The sequence below is a fragment of the Bison bison genome, unplaced genomic scaffold (assembly GCF_000754665.1).
Source record: "Bison bison bison isolate TAMUID 2011002044 unplaced genomic scaffold, Bison_UMD1.0 scf7180017864475, whole genome shotgun sequence".
Lineage (NCBI taxonomy): Eukaryota > Metazoa > Chordata > Mammalia > Artiodactyla > Bovidae > Bison > Bison bison.
Window position 1 is genome coordinate 1149137 of NW_011495036.1, and position 13364 is coordinate 1162500.

The 13364-nt window shown below is 52.8% G+C and overlaps 1 protein-coding gene across 6 annotated transcripts in view; it reads left to right on the forward strand.

Moving 5' to 3' along the window:
- SH3BP4 (SH3-domain binding protein 4) overlaps positions 1-13364 on the forward strand; it is a 74624-nt gene that overhangs the window by 53421 nt on the left and 7839 nt on the right. For all 6 annotated transcript variants that reach the window (XM_010862040.1, XM_010862039.1, XM_010862037.1 and 3 more), the window contains 2 exons: positions 592-842; positions 6631-8990. In XM_010862040.1, coding sequence (XP_010860342.1) covers positions 725-842; positions 6631-8990 — 2478 coding nt within the window. In that variant the 5' untranslated portion in view covers positions 592-724. The remainder of the gene's footprint in view (positions 1-591; positions 843-6630; positions 8991-13364) is intronic.

Here is a 13364-nt window from a genome sequence, read left to right on the forward strand (position 1 = left end):
TCAGTGAATGTACCGTATTCCGTCTGCAGAAGTCACATGAGAACACCTTGCATGCACAGGTGGTCACGTGTGTGTTGTGTTTATTCGGGGGTCCAGGGAGCATCTAGGGGAGTGTGTGGGCAGGGAGCAGGCCCTTCACACCCATTGCAGAGATGCGAAGCACGGCCCGCCCCGGGCTGGAGTCAAGGGGACCAGCCACTTTCTGTACACACTGAGCTCTAGTCCCCCTTCTCCGAGCCCTGGAACTAGCAGCGGGACAGATGCTGTTTTGTCCTCCTCTTTGGCTATAATGAATGGGTTGGCCAGGTGCTCGAGCAGATTTCACAAACCTCATTATGACCCCCCAGCAAGAGGGGGTGCACACAGCAGGCCAGGGAACACTGCTGGGACTGTGTGCACCCAGAGACCCATGAGACAGGCATAAGAGGGGCATAGAAGCTGGAGCCTGAGCCCTGCTATGTGCTCTTGGGCCAGCAAAAATGGCACGGGCTCTGGAAGAGCGAGGATTCCCTCTTGCCGTTGATTTTCTCTTTAACCCGTGTCTTTTCACTTGCTCCAAGGAAATTTCTCTTTTTCTTCCACCCCTCACAGGAAGAAGCACATTGCCAAGCTGATGCCGTCGTGCAGCATGGTTGCCTGAGACAGCAGCTTCTGCACTCACTGGAATAACTGGAGGGAGAAATATGAAACCTTAGCCCATCCGCCCGGGGAAAAGCGTTTCAGGATGGCGGCTCAGCGCATCCGGGCTGCCAACTCCAGCGGCCTCCCGCGGTGCAAGTCCGAGGGGACCCTGATTGACCTCAGCGAAGGGTTTTCAGAATCGAGCTTTAATGATGTCAAAGGTGAGCTCCCGGGAACAGCACTGGCTTAGGGAGAAAATGCAGCATATGAGCACTCAAGACCCAGAGACTCTCCTACTTATAGGCTGCCAGGTTTCACATTCAGATAACTGAATCTGAGCTGCCTAAAGTTCGTCAGGTTATAAATTCAGCCCTGGAACGACAGCCTCGTGTTTGGTTTGGTTTTGATGTGTGGGGAGGTTGTTTTGAATTTTCCCCTTAGTAATGAAACAGCTTCTTAACGAAGAATATTCTTTCTCTTTGTGTGAGTTTTGATGACATTAAGACAAGAGCGTGGTGGAACACAGAACCAAGGGAAGGAGAGTGTGGTGAGCCAATGAGGTCCTGAGAGCCACTGGGGAAGGGAAGGGTGGTCTGGGACAGGGGTCAGCATGCCTTCTCTGCAGGAGGCCACAGGGTAAGTACTCGAATCCTTGCAGGCCACATGGCCTCTGTCACAGCTGTTCGGCTCTGCGATTGGGCCGAGAAAGCAGTCACAGAAGAGAGTAAACAAGTAGGCATAGCTGTGTTCCAACAAAACTTGATGAAAACCACCACCTGGATCACAAAACAGCTGACAAACCCAGGGGCCAGAGTTTGCCCACCCCTGGTTTAGAGGTGGATAGATAGTGATAGTGAAGTCGCTCAGTCGTGTCCAACCCTTTGCGACCCCATGGACAGTAGCCAACCAAGCTCCCCCGTCCATGGGATTTTCCAGGCAAGAATACTGGAGTGGGTTGCCATTTCCTTCTCCAGGGGATATTCCTGACCCAGGGATCGAAACCGGGTCTCCCACATTGTAGGCAGACGATTTACCATCTGAGCCACCAGGGAAGGTTTAGAGGTGGACCCAGGGTTTAATCACTGAGTCCGGGTTTTCCTAACAGCTCCATAAAACTGGGCTGGTGGTGAAGTCTATTCTTAGACACTAAAGAGGATGCTGGTGGGTCATTTTTCTCCTAGAGTTCATCCTGCCCTCATTAGCCATCATGGTGTGTCTCCCGTGAGGTTCCTGGCATCTTACATTTCGTCATCATCATCACCACCATCATCAGTCGACTCTGCCGGTGAATTCTGTTGAAATGATCCACTGTGCTGCCTACAGACAGCTCAACAGCAAAAGCTTTCTCTGTACCTTTATATCGTTAGTCCCTGGCACAAAGTCAGTGCTAAATAAATATTTCTGAGCTAAACTGCTCTCTCCCAGATAAAATCATGACACTTCACCCTGATGTAGTAAACATATGTGCACGTTTCTGCCTTTTCTCTTCCGTTAATCCTCAACTTCTGCCTCTTCCTGTCTGTGCTTTATTCTTGTGGCCCTGAGTATCGCTTTAAATTTTCTTCTAAAGAAAAGACTAGCCAAGGAATCATGCGTGTGTGCTAAGTCGCTTCATTTGTGTCTGACTCTTTGCAACCCTATGGACTGTAGCCTGCCAGGCTCCTCTGTCCATGGGATTCTCCAAGCAAGAATACTGGAGTGGGTTGCCTTGTCCTTCTCCAGGGGATCTTCCTGACCCAAGGACTGAACCCACATCTGTTACATCTCCTGAAGTGAAGCCCCAAGGAATCAGGAAAGTGAAAGAAAGTGAAGTCGCTCAGTCGTGTCCGACTCTTTGCGACCCCATGGACTGTAACCTACCAGGCTCCTCTGTCCATGGGATTTTCCAGGCAATAGTACTGGAGTGGATTGCCATTTCTTTCTCCAGGGGATCTTCCCAACCCAGGGATTGGACCTGGGTCTCCCGCATTGTAGACAGACACTTAACCATCTGAGCCACCAAGGAAGTCAGGAGGCTTTATTAATAAGAGCAGCGGACCTATTGGATGTTGCTATAAATAATCGAACCATTTATTTTTTGTAGTCAGGTACTGGGCACTGTTTTCCTTATAACCCAGCTACTCACAGTTGAAGCGGGAAACTGGGAACTTAAGTTATGGGGTTTGGGCTAGGGATGTTGAAATGTGGGGCAGAGAGCGGAACGTTGAAAGATGATGACGCTGATCCTAAAAGAATGCTGAAGCTGGGAAGGAAGGCAGGCGAGACAGCCAGGGCTGTGAGGCAGGGCCGGTTAGCTTAGGGCGATGGAGTGGGGAGAGACCCCTGGACCACACTCCGGAGGGGGCGACCTGTGGCCCAGGCAGCATTTCAGCCCAGCAGCTCCCTGCACATCCTGATGATAAAGCCAGCTTCAAGGTGGGGTCTTATTTCAGGCAAAATATCCAGCGCAATGTCTTCCACACCTGATAAATGTTTTTCCTATATAAGAACCAAGGCAGAAGGGTAGGAAATGTATTATTCAGTAAGTTGAACCTCCTGACACCCAGGGATATTTTTTTGTATTAAAAATCAAGGTACCTGTGAATCTGGGCAGCACTCTCCAGAATTCATTAAGATGGAATTCGATAGGGATTTTCCTGCATCGGACTTAATGGAAGTCCCAGCCTCTTGTCCCCAGGTGTCTGTAGCACTCGACTGATAAAGAGGCAGGTCTTAGAAGGGAGCTCACCCCGCGGTTCACCTCCACAGGGTCCCGACTGGAAAGGGTGCGGTCTCCCATCAAATGAGCCTCATCCTTAAGTGAAGTCTGTAGCCACTCCTCTCCTAAGAAGAAAGCTTGGAATATTAAGTAAAACCATTTTATTCTTCATTTGCACTGATACATTTTCTCAGGCTACATCCTGCTTAATAGCTTTGGTTTTTAATTTAAAAAAATATTACTGTAAGGGAATTATTCTGGAGGAATGTAATAGGGATATAACTTTTGAGGAAGTCTAACAAGATTTTAATAGCCGGCCAGCTTTCTTTAATTATCATTTGGTTTTAATTTTTATGTGACACTTTCATGAGACGTGTCAAGGAAACAAAAAATTGTTTGTATTCCTGGAGCCTGTGACTGGAAAAAAAAGTAGGAGGGAAGATCTTATCCTATCCTTGGACCTCAGCTGACCCAGCTCCCTTCTTCACTCCCCACCCCCCCAAAGCTGTTATCTTGGCTTGGCTGTTTTTATTCACTCCCTCCTTTCTGTCTTAAGTGATTTCTCTCCGGTGTGATTTTACAGAAAAAGGGCAAAGCCAGGGGAATACTAACTTTGACTTCGGCCAACACCTTGTTTCAATAACGTGGATGTTGCTTCTCTGCTGTAAGCAACTTGCTGTGAGCAAGACGTACCCTAACAGAGCAAACAGCCTAGTGGGGCAGTGGAACCCTCCCCCGCAAAACCAAAATAAATATGTAAGGACATTTTGTATCAGTTAACGATAAATGCTATGGAGAAAAATTAAATTAGGAGGGGGCTCGAGGAGGAGGGGGCTTTATTTATTTTTTAAACTTTTTGTTTTGTATTGGGTATAGCTGATTGACAATGTGATAGTTCCAGGTGAACAGTGAAGGGACTCAGCCAGACACATAGGTGCATCCACTCTGCCCTGAACTCCCCTCCTGTCCAGGCTGCCACATAACATGGAGCAGAGTTCTCTGTGCTATACAGTAGGTCCTTGCTGGTTATCCATTTTAAACATAGCAACAGGGACGTGTCCATCCCAAACTCCCTATCCCTTCCCTGCAGTAACCATAAGTTCGTTGGTTTTGTGAGTCCTTTGCTTGGACTAAGTATCATTATATTCATCACTTCATCAGCATCATCTCATTTAATCCCCACCAGAGCCCACTGAGGATAGATGGTTTATCCATCATGAACAATCGCAGACTCCAGAGATCCCACAGCAGCTCAAGTGAAAGAAGTTGCTCAGTCGTAATCCGACTCTTTGTGACCTCCTGGACTACACAGTCGATGGAATTCTCCAGGCCAGAATACTGGAGTGTGTAGCCGTTCCCCTCTCCAGGGGATCTTCCCAACCCAGGGAGCGAACCCAGGTGTCCCTCATTGCAGGTGGATTCTCTTACCAGCTGAGCCACCAGGGAAGCCCTAAGGGTATAGATTAAAAGTCCAGATCTGATGATCCCAGAGCCAGATTTTCTCTGACACCCCAGACTTGGTGGTAGGTGACAGCCTCCCCAAGGCCCAGGTACACACCCTGCCAAGCATATCTCTGTAATTTAGTTAGTGTAAATAAATAGAAACTTCCTACCTTATTTCCTGAGACTTTGCTGTAGAAATACAATATACTTTATTATCATTTCCTTTATACAATTTATTATTATTTCCTTTAGGAAAGGGAAATGGGCAGGTGAGTTTTTTTTGCAGGAGGGCCGATTTGATAGACTAGTTTATCTGTTGACTTAGTCATACATTAGACAAGATGAAAGTGTAATTCCACTAAAAATGTCCTTTCTTTGCTTGTTCATTTAAGACAACTAAGAACATTTGCTTTCATTTTTCCGTAACAGGAAGGCAGCAAACTCTGTAAAACAAGGCACAGCTGGGCTAAGAAGGGGGCCAATATATGGGGTTATTTCCATCAGAAAGAAATGTCTTCATCCTCTTAACCCTAATCCTCTACGTATATGTACTTGGTCACCTATGGGAGGTTTTTAATTATCCGTTATTTTTCAAAACACATCCTACTTGTTTAGATGACTTTTTTCTCTGCTGTTCTAATTGCTGTCTACATTGGTAACACATAGTTGGACACCAAGAGCCATAAATTAGCTTAAGTCCGCTGTTTAAAGTGTTGGCATTTTTTCAGATTGCTTCAAGAGTTGTTCAAAAGAACGTGAATTATGACTGAACCTCAACCTTTAATTTTCAGGGGATAAGAGAGAAATGATTTCATGGTGTTCTTCTGAACGATTGTTTAAAAGAGGCTGAAAGAGACCCGACTCAAAAACCTTATTTCATATAAATAGTTTGATGAAAAATGGGTTCAACTTGGGAACCAGGAAACGGGTCTGATTATCAAGGGCACGTTCCCCTCGGTGTATGTATTTCATTCTGAAGGGAGAGAGTGGAATTGGTTCTTAGACACAGAGATTTCTGCTGGAGGGCTTTTCTGGTCTTTGGTTACATGCACTGGGTCATTTAACACTGTTTTTCTAAATCACTTTCAACTTCTCTTTTGACCTAGCAGCAGTCCCAATAAGTTAGTTAAATCAAGAAAAGTCCAGTTAAAAGGAGATGTTTAAAACCCCAGTTGTTGCTGTTCAGTCAGTAAGTCCTGTCTGACTCTTTGTGACCCCGTGGACTGCAGCACTGCAGGCTTCTCTGTCCTTCACCATCTCCCGGAGTTTGCTCAAACTCATGTCCATTGAGTCTGTGATGCCGTCCAACCATCTTATTGTCTGCCGCCTCCTTCTCCTCCTGCCTTCAGACTTTCCCAGCATCAGGGTCTTTTCCAATGAGTCATCTTTTTGCATCAGGGGGCCAAAGTATTTTTGTAACTTCAGCTTCAGCATCAGTCCTTCCAAAGAATATTCAGGGTTGATCTCCTTTAGGACTGACTGGTTTGATCTCCTTGCAGTCCCAGGGACTCTCAAGAGTCTTCTCCAGCACCACAGTTCAAAAGTATCAATACTTCGGCACTCAGCCTTCTTTATGGTAAAACCCGGGACATCTGATAATTCTATCATGCTGATTTGTGTTTCTGTGGATGGTGGAGAGGCTTTCTACCTGACTTAGACTTTGATTGGGATGTGATGGAATTTGGGGAGAATTCAGCCAGGTGAAGCAGACCCCAGATTTCACTGATTGGTTTCTGTCGGTTATGCCTGGCTTGTTGTCTCCATGTCGGGGGTGATGGTTTCCCAGGCCTCTTTTCTCCATGGCTTAGGACAACATTCTGCCTCTTCTTGGGAGCCCACCCTCACCTCCTGTTCTTTGTTTTGCACAGTGCCTTCTCCCAGTGCCTTGCTCGTCGACAATCCCACACCCTTTGGAAACGCAAAGGAGGTGATTGCAATCAAGGACTACTGCCCAACCAACTTCACCACCCTCAAGTTCTCCAAGGGCGACCACCTGTATGTCCTGGACACCTCGGGCGGGGAGTGGTGGTATGCCCACAACACCACGGAGATGGGCTACATCCCCTCCTCCTACGTGCAGCCCTTAAATTACCGGAACTCCACCCTCAGCGACAGTGGGATGATCGACAATCTTCCAGACAGCCCGGACGAAGTCGCCAAGGAGCTCGATTTGCTCGGGGGATGGACGGATGCCAAGAAGGAATCCAGCAAACCCTACAGTAATAATCCTTTCTGGAACGGGGTCCAGACGAACCCGTTTCTTAATGGGAATGTCCCAGCGATGCCCAGCGTGGACGAGCTGATGCCCAGAAGCGCCGTGGACTTGCTCCTCTTCGACACAGGGACATCCTCCTTCACCGAGTCCAGCTCGGCGACCACCAACAGCACCGGCAACATCTTCGACGAGCTGCCGGCCGCCGGCCGCCTCCCCACGGAGCCACCCGTCAAGCGGGACAACCCTTTCTTCCGAAGCAAGCGTTCCTACAGCCTTTCGGAGCTCTCCGTGCTCCAGGCCAAGTCTGACGCGCCCGCGTCCTCGGGGTTTTTCACGGGCTTGAAATCGCCTGCCCCCGAGCAGTTCCAGAGCCGCGAGGACTTCCGGGCTGCCTGGCTGAGCCACCGGAAGCTGGCCCGGTCTTGCCACGACCTGGACCTGCTGGGCCAGAGCCCTGGGTGGGGCCAGACCCAGGCGGTGGAGACGAACATCGTGTGCAAGCTGGACAGCTCGGGGGGCGCCGTACAGCTCCCGGACGCCAACATCAGCATCCACGTGCCCGAGGGCCACGTGGCTCCCGGGGAGATGCAGCAGATCTCCATGAAGGCTCTGCTGGATCCCCCGCTGGAGCTCAACAGTGACCGGTGCAGCTCCATCAGCCCAGTGCTGGAGGTGAAGCTGAGCACCCTGGAGGTGAAGACCCACCTCATCCTGGAGATGAAGGTATCAGCCGAGGTGAAGAGTGACATTTTCAGCAAAAGCACGGTGGGCCTCCAGTGCCTGAGGAGCGACTCCAAAGAGGGGCCCTACGTCCCCATCCCTCTCGCCTACAGCTACGGGGACACAGTCCAGGTCCAGCTGGACAACCTGGAGCCCTGTATGTACCTGGCCATCGTCGCCCACGGCCCGAACATCCTCTACCCTTCCACGGTCTGGGACTTCATCAATAAAAAAGTCACCGTGGGTCTCTACGGCCCCAAACACATCCACCCGTCCTTCAAGACAGTGGTGACCATTTTCGGGCATGACTGCGCCCCAAAGACCCTCCTGGTCAGCGAGGTCACCCGCCAGGCCCCTACCCCAGCCCCAGTGGCCCTGCAGCTCTGGGGCAAGCACCAGTTCGTTCTGTCCAGACCCCAGGATCTCCAAGTCTGTGTGTTTTCCAACATGACCAACTACGAGGTCAAAGCCAGCGAGCAGGCCAAGGCCGTGAGAGGGTTCCAGGTGAAGCTGGGCAAGGTCAGCCGCCTCATCTTCCCCATCACTTGCCAGAACCCCAGCGAGCTCTCTGACTTCACCCTGCGGGTTCAGGTGAAAGATGACCAGGAGGCCATCCTCACCCAGTTTTGCGTGCAGACCCCCCAGCCGCCCCCCAAAAGCGCCATCAAGCCATCCGGGCAGAGACGCTTCCTCAAGAAGAACGAGGTGGGGAAGATTATCCTGTCCCCGCTGGCCGCCACCACCAAGTACCCGACGTTTCAGGACCGCCCCGTGTCCAGCCTCAAGTTCGGCAAGTTACTCAAGACGGTGGTGCGGCAGAGCAAGAACCACTACCTGCTGGAGTACAAGAAGGGCGACGCCATCGCCCTGCTCAGCGAGGAGAAGATCCGGCTCAAGGGGCAGCTGTGGACGAAGGAGTGGTACATCGGCTACCACCAGGGCAGGGTGGGCCTGGTGCACGCCAAGAACGTGCTGGTGGTGGGCAAGGCGCGGCCCAGCCTGCTCGCGGGGCCCGAGCTGAGCACGTCGGTGCTGCTGGAGCAGATCCTGCGGCCTTGCAAGTTCCTCACCTACATCTACGCCTCCGTCCGCACGCTGCTTATGGAAAACGTCAGCAGCTGGCGCTCTTTCGCTGACGCGCTGGGCTACGGGGACCTGCCGCTCACCTTCTTCTGCCGGGCCGAGCTGGACAGCGAGCCTGAGCGGGTAGCGTCCGTCCTGGAGAAGCTGAAGGAAGACTGCAATAACACAGACAACAAAGACCGGAAGTCCTTCCAGAAGGAGCTCATGATGGTGAGTGGCCGGTGGGCGCGGCTTCGCGGGGGCTGGGGGCCCAGCCTGGCCTTAGAGCCCTGGCACGCGCGGGCACGGGCGTGGTCTCCTCAGTCGGTGGGCCCGGCGTCTGGGGCCCCTCTCTGCTCCCGGACACTCACATGCACCTGGGGGACAGGCATTTACTTGGGCCTCGGGGAGGGGAGCCCCAGGACAGCTCAGCACCACCGGGGCGTGAGGGTCGTTCAGGGCTCCTCCCGCTGAATTTGTGAGCTCGGAGGTCCAGAATGCATCTCCCCCTGCCGGCTGCGGGGGTTGGGGCACAAGGGGGCCCTGTGTCCACCCGTTCCTGTTTAGATCTCCTGGGAGGAGATCCATCCTTTCGTCAGATCCAGTGGGACCTGTGACGTGAAGGTTTGGTGAACCACTGCCCCAAAGTCTGACTTGATCACAATGTGAATTTTTCTCTCTGGGCCTTACCTGAAGGTTCTGCCCTCCTCAGTATCATTTCCTCTTCCTCCTTTTTGCTTCTGTTTGATTTGGGGTGACGTTGTGGTTGTTATTGTTGTTGTTCAGTGGTTGTCACGTCCAACTGTCTGCCACTCCCAACTGTCTGCCACTCCCATGGACTGCAGCACCCCAGGCTTCCTCGTTCTTCACTATCTCCCGGAGCTTGCTCAAACTCATGTCCATCGAGTCGATGATGCCATCCAACCATCACATCCTCTGTCGTCCCGTTCTTCTCCTGCCCTTAATCTTTCCTAGCATCAGGGTCTTTTCCAGTGAGCCGGCTCTTCACATCAGGTGGCCAAAGTATTCTTGGGGCTTCAACATCAGTCCTTCCAGTGAACATTCAGGGTTGATTTCCTTCAGGAAACAAGTGAGGACCGCCTCTGTTTTGCCAGCACAGCTGGGAACTGGAATCCTAAGTAAAGAGGGGGGCGGTTAGAGCCCCCCCTGCTGGTTAGAGCTTATAAACCAACCGGAAAGCACCTTCCTTACCCATTCACAGCTTCCAACAGGCCCGGGCTCTGCACTGGTCACTCTAACTGCCGGTGCAGTTACCTGGGAGAAGCTTGATGCCTTCTGGGCATCGCTGATTGAATTAATGCCAGCAGACATTCTGTTGATTCTTTGTGTAACAGAAGCCGACTCAGTTCCCTTGCCCGTCCCCCGATACGAACACGCCACTGGTTTTTGTTCCCGTGGGAAGCCCGTGACTCGGTCATAGCCTTTTTTTCCCCCTCGTTCTGCCCATTCCACTCAGCCCTTTTCACCTCCTAAGCCCTGTAAGGTATGACTCCCAGCGCCCCTGCATTTCTGCCACCTCAACTCCCCTCCTTCCCCCAGCACCTGCCATTCTGAGTGTGTGCCTGTTGGAATGGATGGGCCCGGCCTGTTTGTGTGGGTGTGAGGGTGTGTGCGTGGATGGAAGTGTTGCATTCACATCCCGTGCTGCCCCCTGGGGCTGGGGGACGCAGAAGGGGTACGTCCTCGGGGGCATGGCCCCTGCTGCAGGGAGCGTGAACGGCAGCCTAACAGGAAGCAAGGCATCAAGAAAGACCCCTTGACAGTAGCCCCACAGTAATACAAAGTGCCAGACACACGGAACGGGATAAGAGCCTGACTTTGCCCACGGGAGGGACACCGGACCTGGAGGTGGCAACCAGGAGGTCACTGAGGGCATCCATCACTGATGGCAGCTTCAGTGGGGAGGAAGCCTGTTGTCATGGCAACAGGGGTGGGGATGAGGTGAGGGGGATGGGCAACAGAGGAACCTGCCCAGGCCCTGGATGGGGGTCCTGCACAGCAAGGAGCCAGGGCCCCCCTTCAGGGCTCATCCTGCCAGCCTACCTGTGAGATCAATTCTCGCAGTTTGTGACCAGCCTGAGTTTCATGGTGCCCTCGTGGATGGACCCCGTACAGGGGGGCGGGAGGGAGCCACCAGCAGGGATTCTCCATGATGGTGGAATGATGTGCATTCATGAACCATGAAGGGTATTTAATTGTTCCTTCCTCACAGCTGGAAATCGCTCACCTTGAATGGGGCAGGATGAATGAACCTGGGCGGACTGAGGAGGTGGCGCTCAACTTCCATTTCCAACTCATTTCTTTTCATATTTTTGTTCAACTTGGGGAGCTTGCCCTGAGAGCGGGTTTTTCAGGAAGCTTCCTTGGGTTAGTCGGGAGGGGAGAGGGGTTCCGTGTGCAACTCGGTCCTCCCCCCATCCCCTGCCAGCCCCGCACCCACCAGGACTCCCAGGCAAGGAGGAAATGAAACCTGACCTTCGCAGGAGCATGGCGCCGGGACAAGGTTGGATTTGTGGTGCCGCAGTGGAACTGGTTTAGCAGTGTTTCCCCTCTCCCGCCCCTCCCCGGCTCCTCTCCTATCGCCTCATCTTGTGGGCTGGCAGGTTTGAATGCTTGGCCAAACTTCTAGAAACTACAGGCTGATTTATCCCAGTGTGTCTGGGGAGTTGCTGGAAACCAGGTGTTTTATTTCCAGGGGCTTAACAAATCACTGGGCGGTCAGGCTTCCTGCGGCCTCAGTGGCTGATTTCACCCACCCCCCCCTCTCTCCAGCCCTGTCCCAGGCAGACCACCTCTTCCCCACCCCTCTCGTTTTGAAGGTAGCTTTCTGTTCAGTTATGACTCCTTGGTTTGGAAGCAGTGATTGAATGAATTAAAAGTGTGAAGGTTTTCAGACAGTAAATTTGCAGGCAGATGAGAAGGATAAAGGAACCAAGGACTGAGTTGTCCAGCCCCGCGGGGCCCACCGCTGGGGGTCGTACCTGCCGCTGCACACCAGCTGTACCGGTGGCCGTTTCTCCGTGTCTTGGATACACCTGGCTGCCCCTGCCCGGGCCTCTGCATGTGCTGTTCCCTTTGCCTGGAATTCTCTCCACTCCAGTTTCACGTGGCTGCGTTTTATGTCCTTCAGGTCCCGGCTCAGATGTCCTTGCCAGACCTTTCCTGCTGCCCTCGATGAAGCGACCTGGCGCCTCTGGGTCCCTGCGCCAGGCTCCCTGGGTTATTGTGGCTTCATCCTCATGGCGCTTTCTCAAATCCGAAATGCTCTTGTTTACTCGTATTCATGGTCCTTATCATTAGGCTAATTGGATATGAACTCCACGAGGGAAGCCATGCTGGCACGCAGGAAACACCCAGACATTCGATGAATGAGTGAATACGTGAGTGAATGAGGAGTGAGCGAATGAATGAGTGACGCAGGCTGAGGATCTGATCTGGACGCAGTCTCCTGAGGTCAGGTGTGTTTCTGTTCTCTGGTTCCACTTGCTCTTTCGCCGTTTTCGTGCGTCTGTTCAATATCAGAGCTGGCCCAGCAGCACCTTAGGTAACTACGATCTCCGGCTGTTTCTGCAGCCCTGTCTCACCCGCACGGTGTGACCACCGTGGAAAGCACCCCTCTGTCCCTGGCCTGCCCAGCTCTCCAGCAGAGGCCCTGCCTGTCTGTGACAAACGATGGCCGTCCAACACGGTGATGCTACCACCACCCCGACCATCAGTAGAGTGGGGGGAGGTGAGACGCTGACCCCGAGGAGAGTAGCCAGGACGGACGGAGCATCCCCATGCAGGAGAGAGCATTGAATGAACCCCCCTGGGGGGAGTGAGACGCTGACCCCGAGGAGGGTAGCCAGGATGGATGATGCTACCACCACCCCGACCATCAATAGAGTGGGGGGAGGTGAGACGCTGACCCCGAGGAGGGTAGCCAGGACGGACGGGGCTCACGGAGCATCCCCACGCATGAGAGAGCATTGAATGAACCCCCCTGGGGGGAGGTGAGACGCTGACCCCGAGGAGAGTAGCCAGGATGGACGGGGCTCACGGAGCATCCCCACGCATGAGAGAGCATTGAATGAACCCCCCTGGGGGGAGTGAGACGCTGACCCCGAGGAGGGTAACCAGGACGGACGGAGCTCGCGGAGCATCCCCAGGCATGAGAGAGCATTGAATGAACCCCCTGGACGATCGCTTGGCTGGCGGGACTTGTGGCTTAGGAAGATCCTGGAATAGGCACCACATACTTGAAGAGCTTCTGAAGTCAAGTTCTGTTGTCAGAAACAGGCCAGGGGGAACTGGTGGCAGGCATATGGCTGCAGCTTCTAACAGAGCTCGGAAGAGCTGCCCCGTCCAGGGCGGGAGTTGGTACTCCATGTTCATGAAACATGTCTCTAGTGTCTGCTGTGCCCTTATTTGAGGGTAGGGTGTTGCGCCTTTCCTTGAGGGAGATGCGGAGTGAACACCCACAGGAGTGCAGGACAGATCAGTGATGGGCCCTGAAGAAAAGATCCCCTTGACGTGAGTGGGCCAGGGAAAGGCAAGTGTGGGGGGAGGGCTGACACGGGGGATGGGCCGTGGCCCACCCAGCAG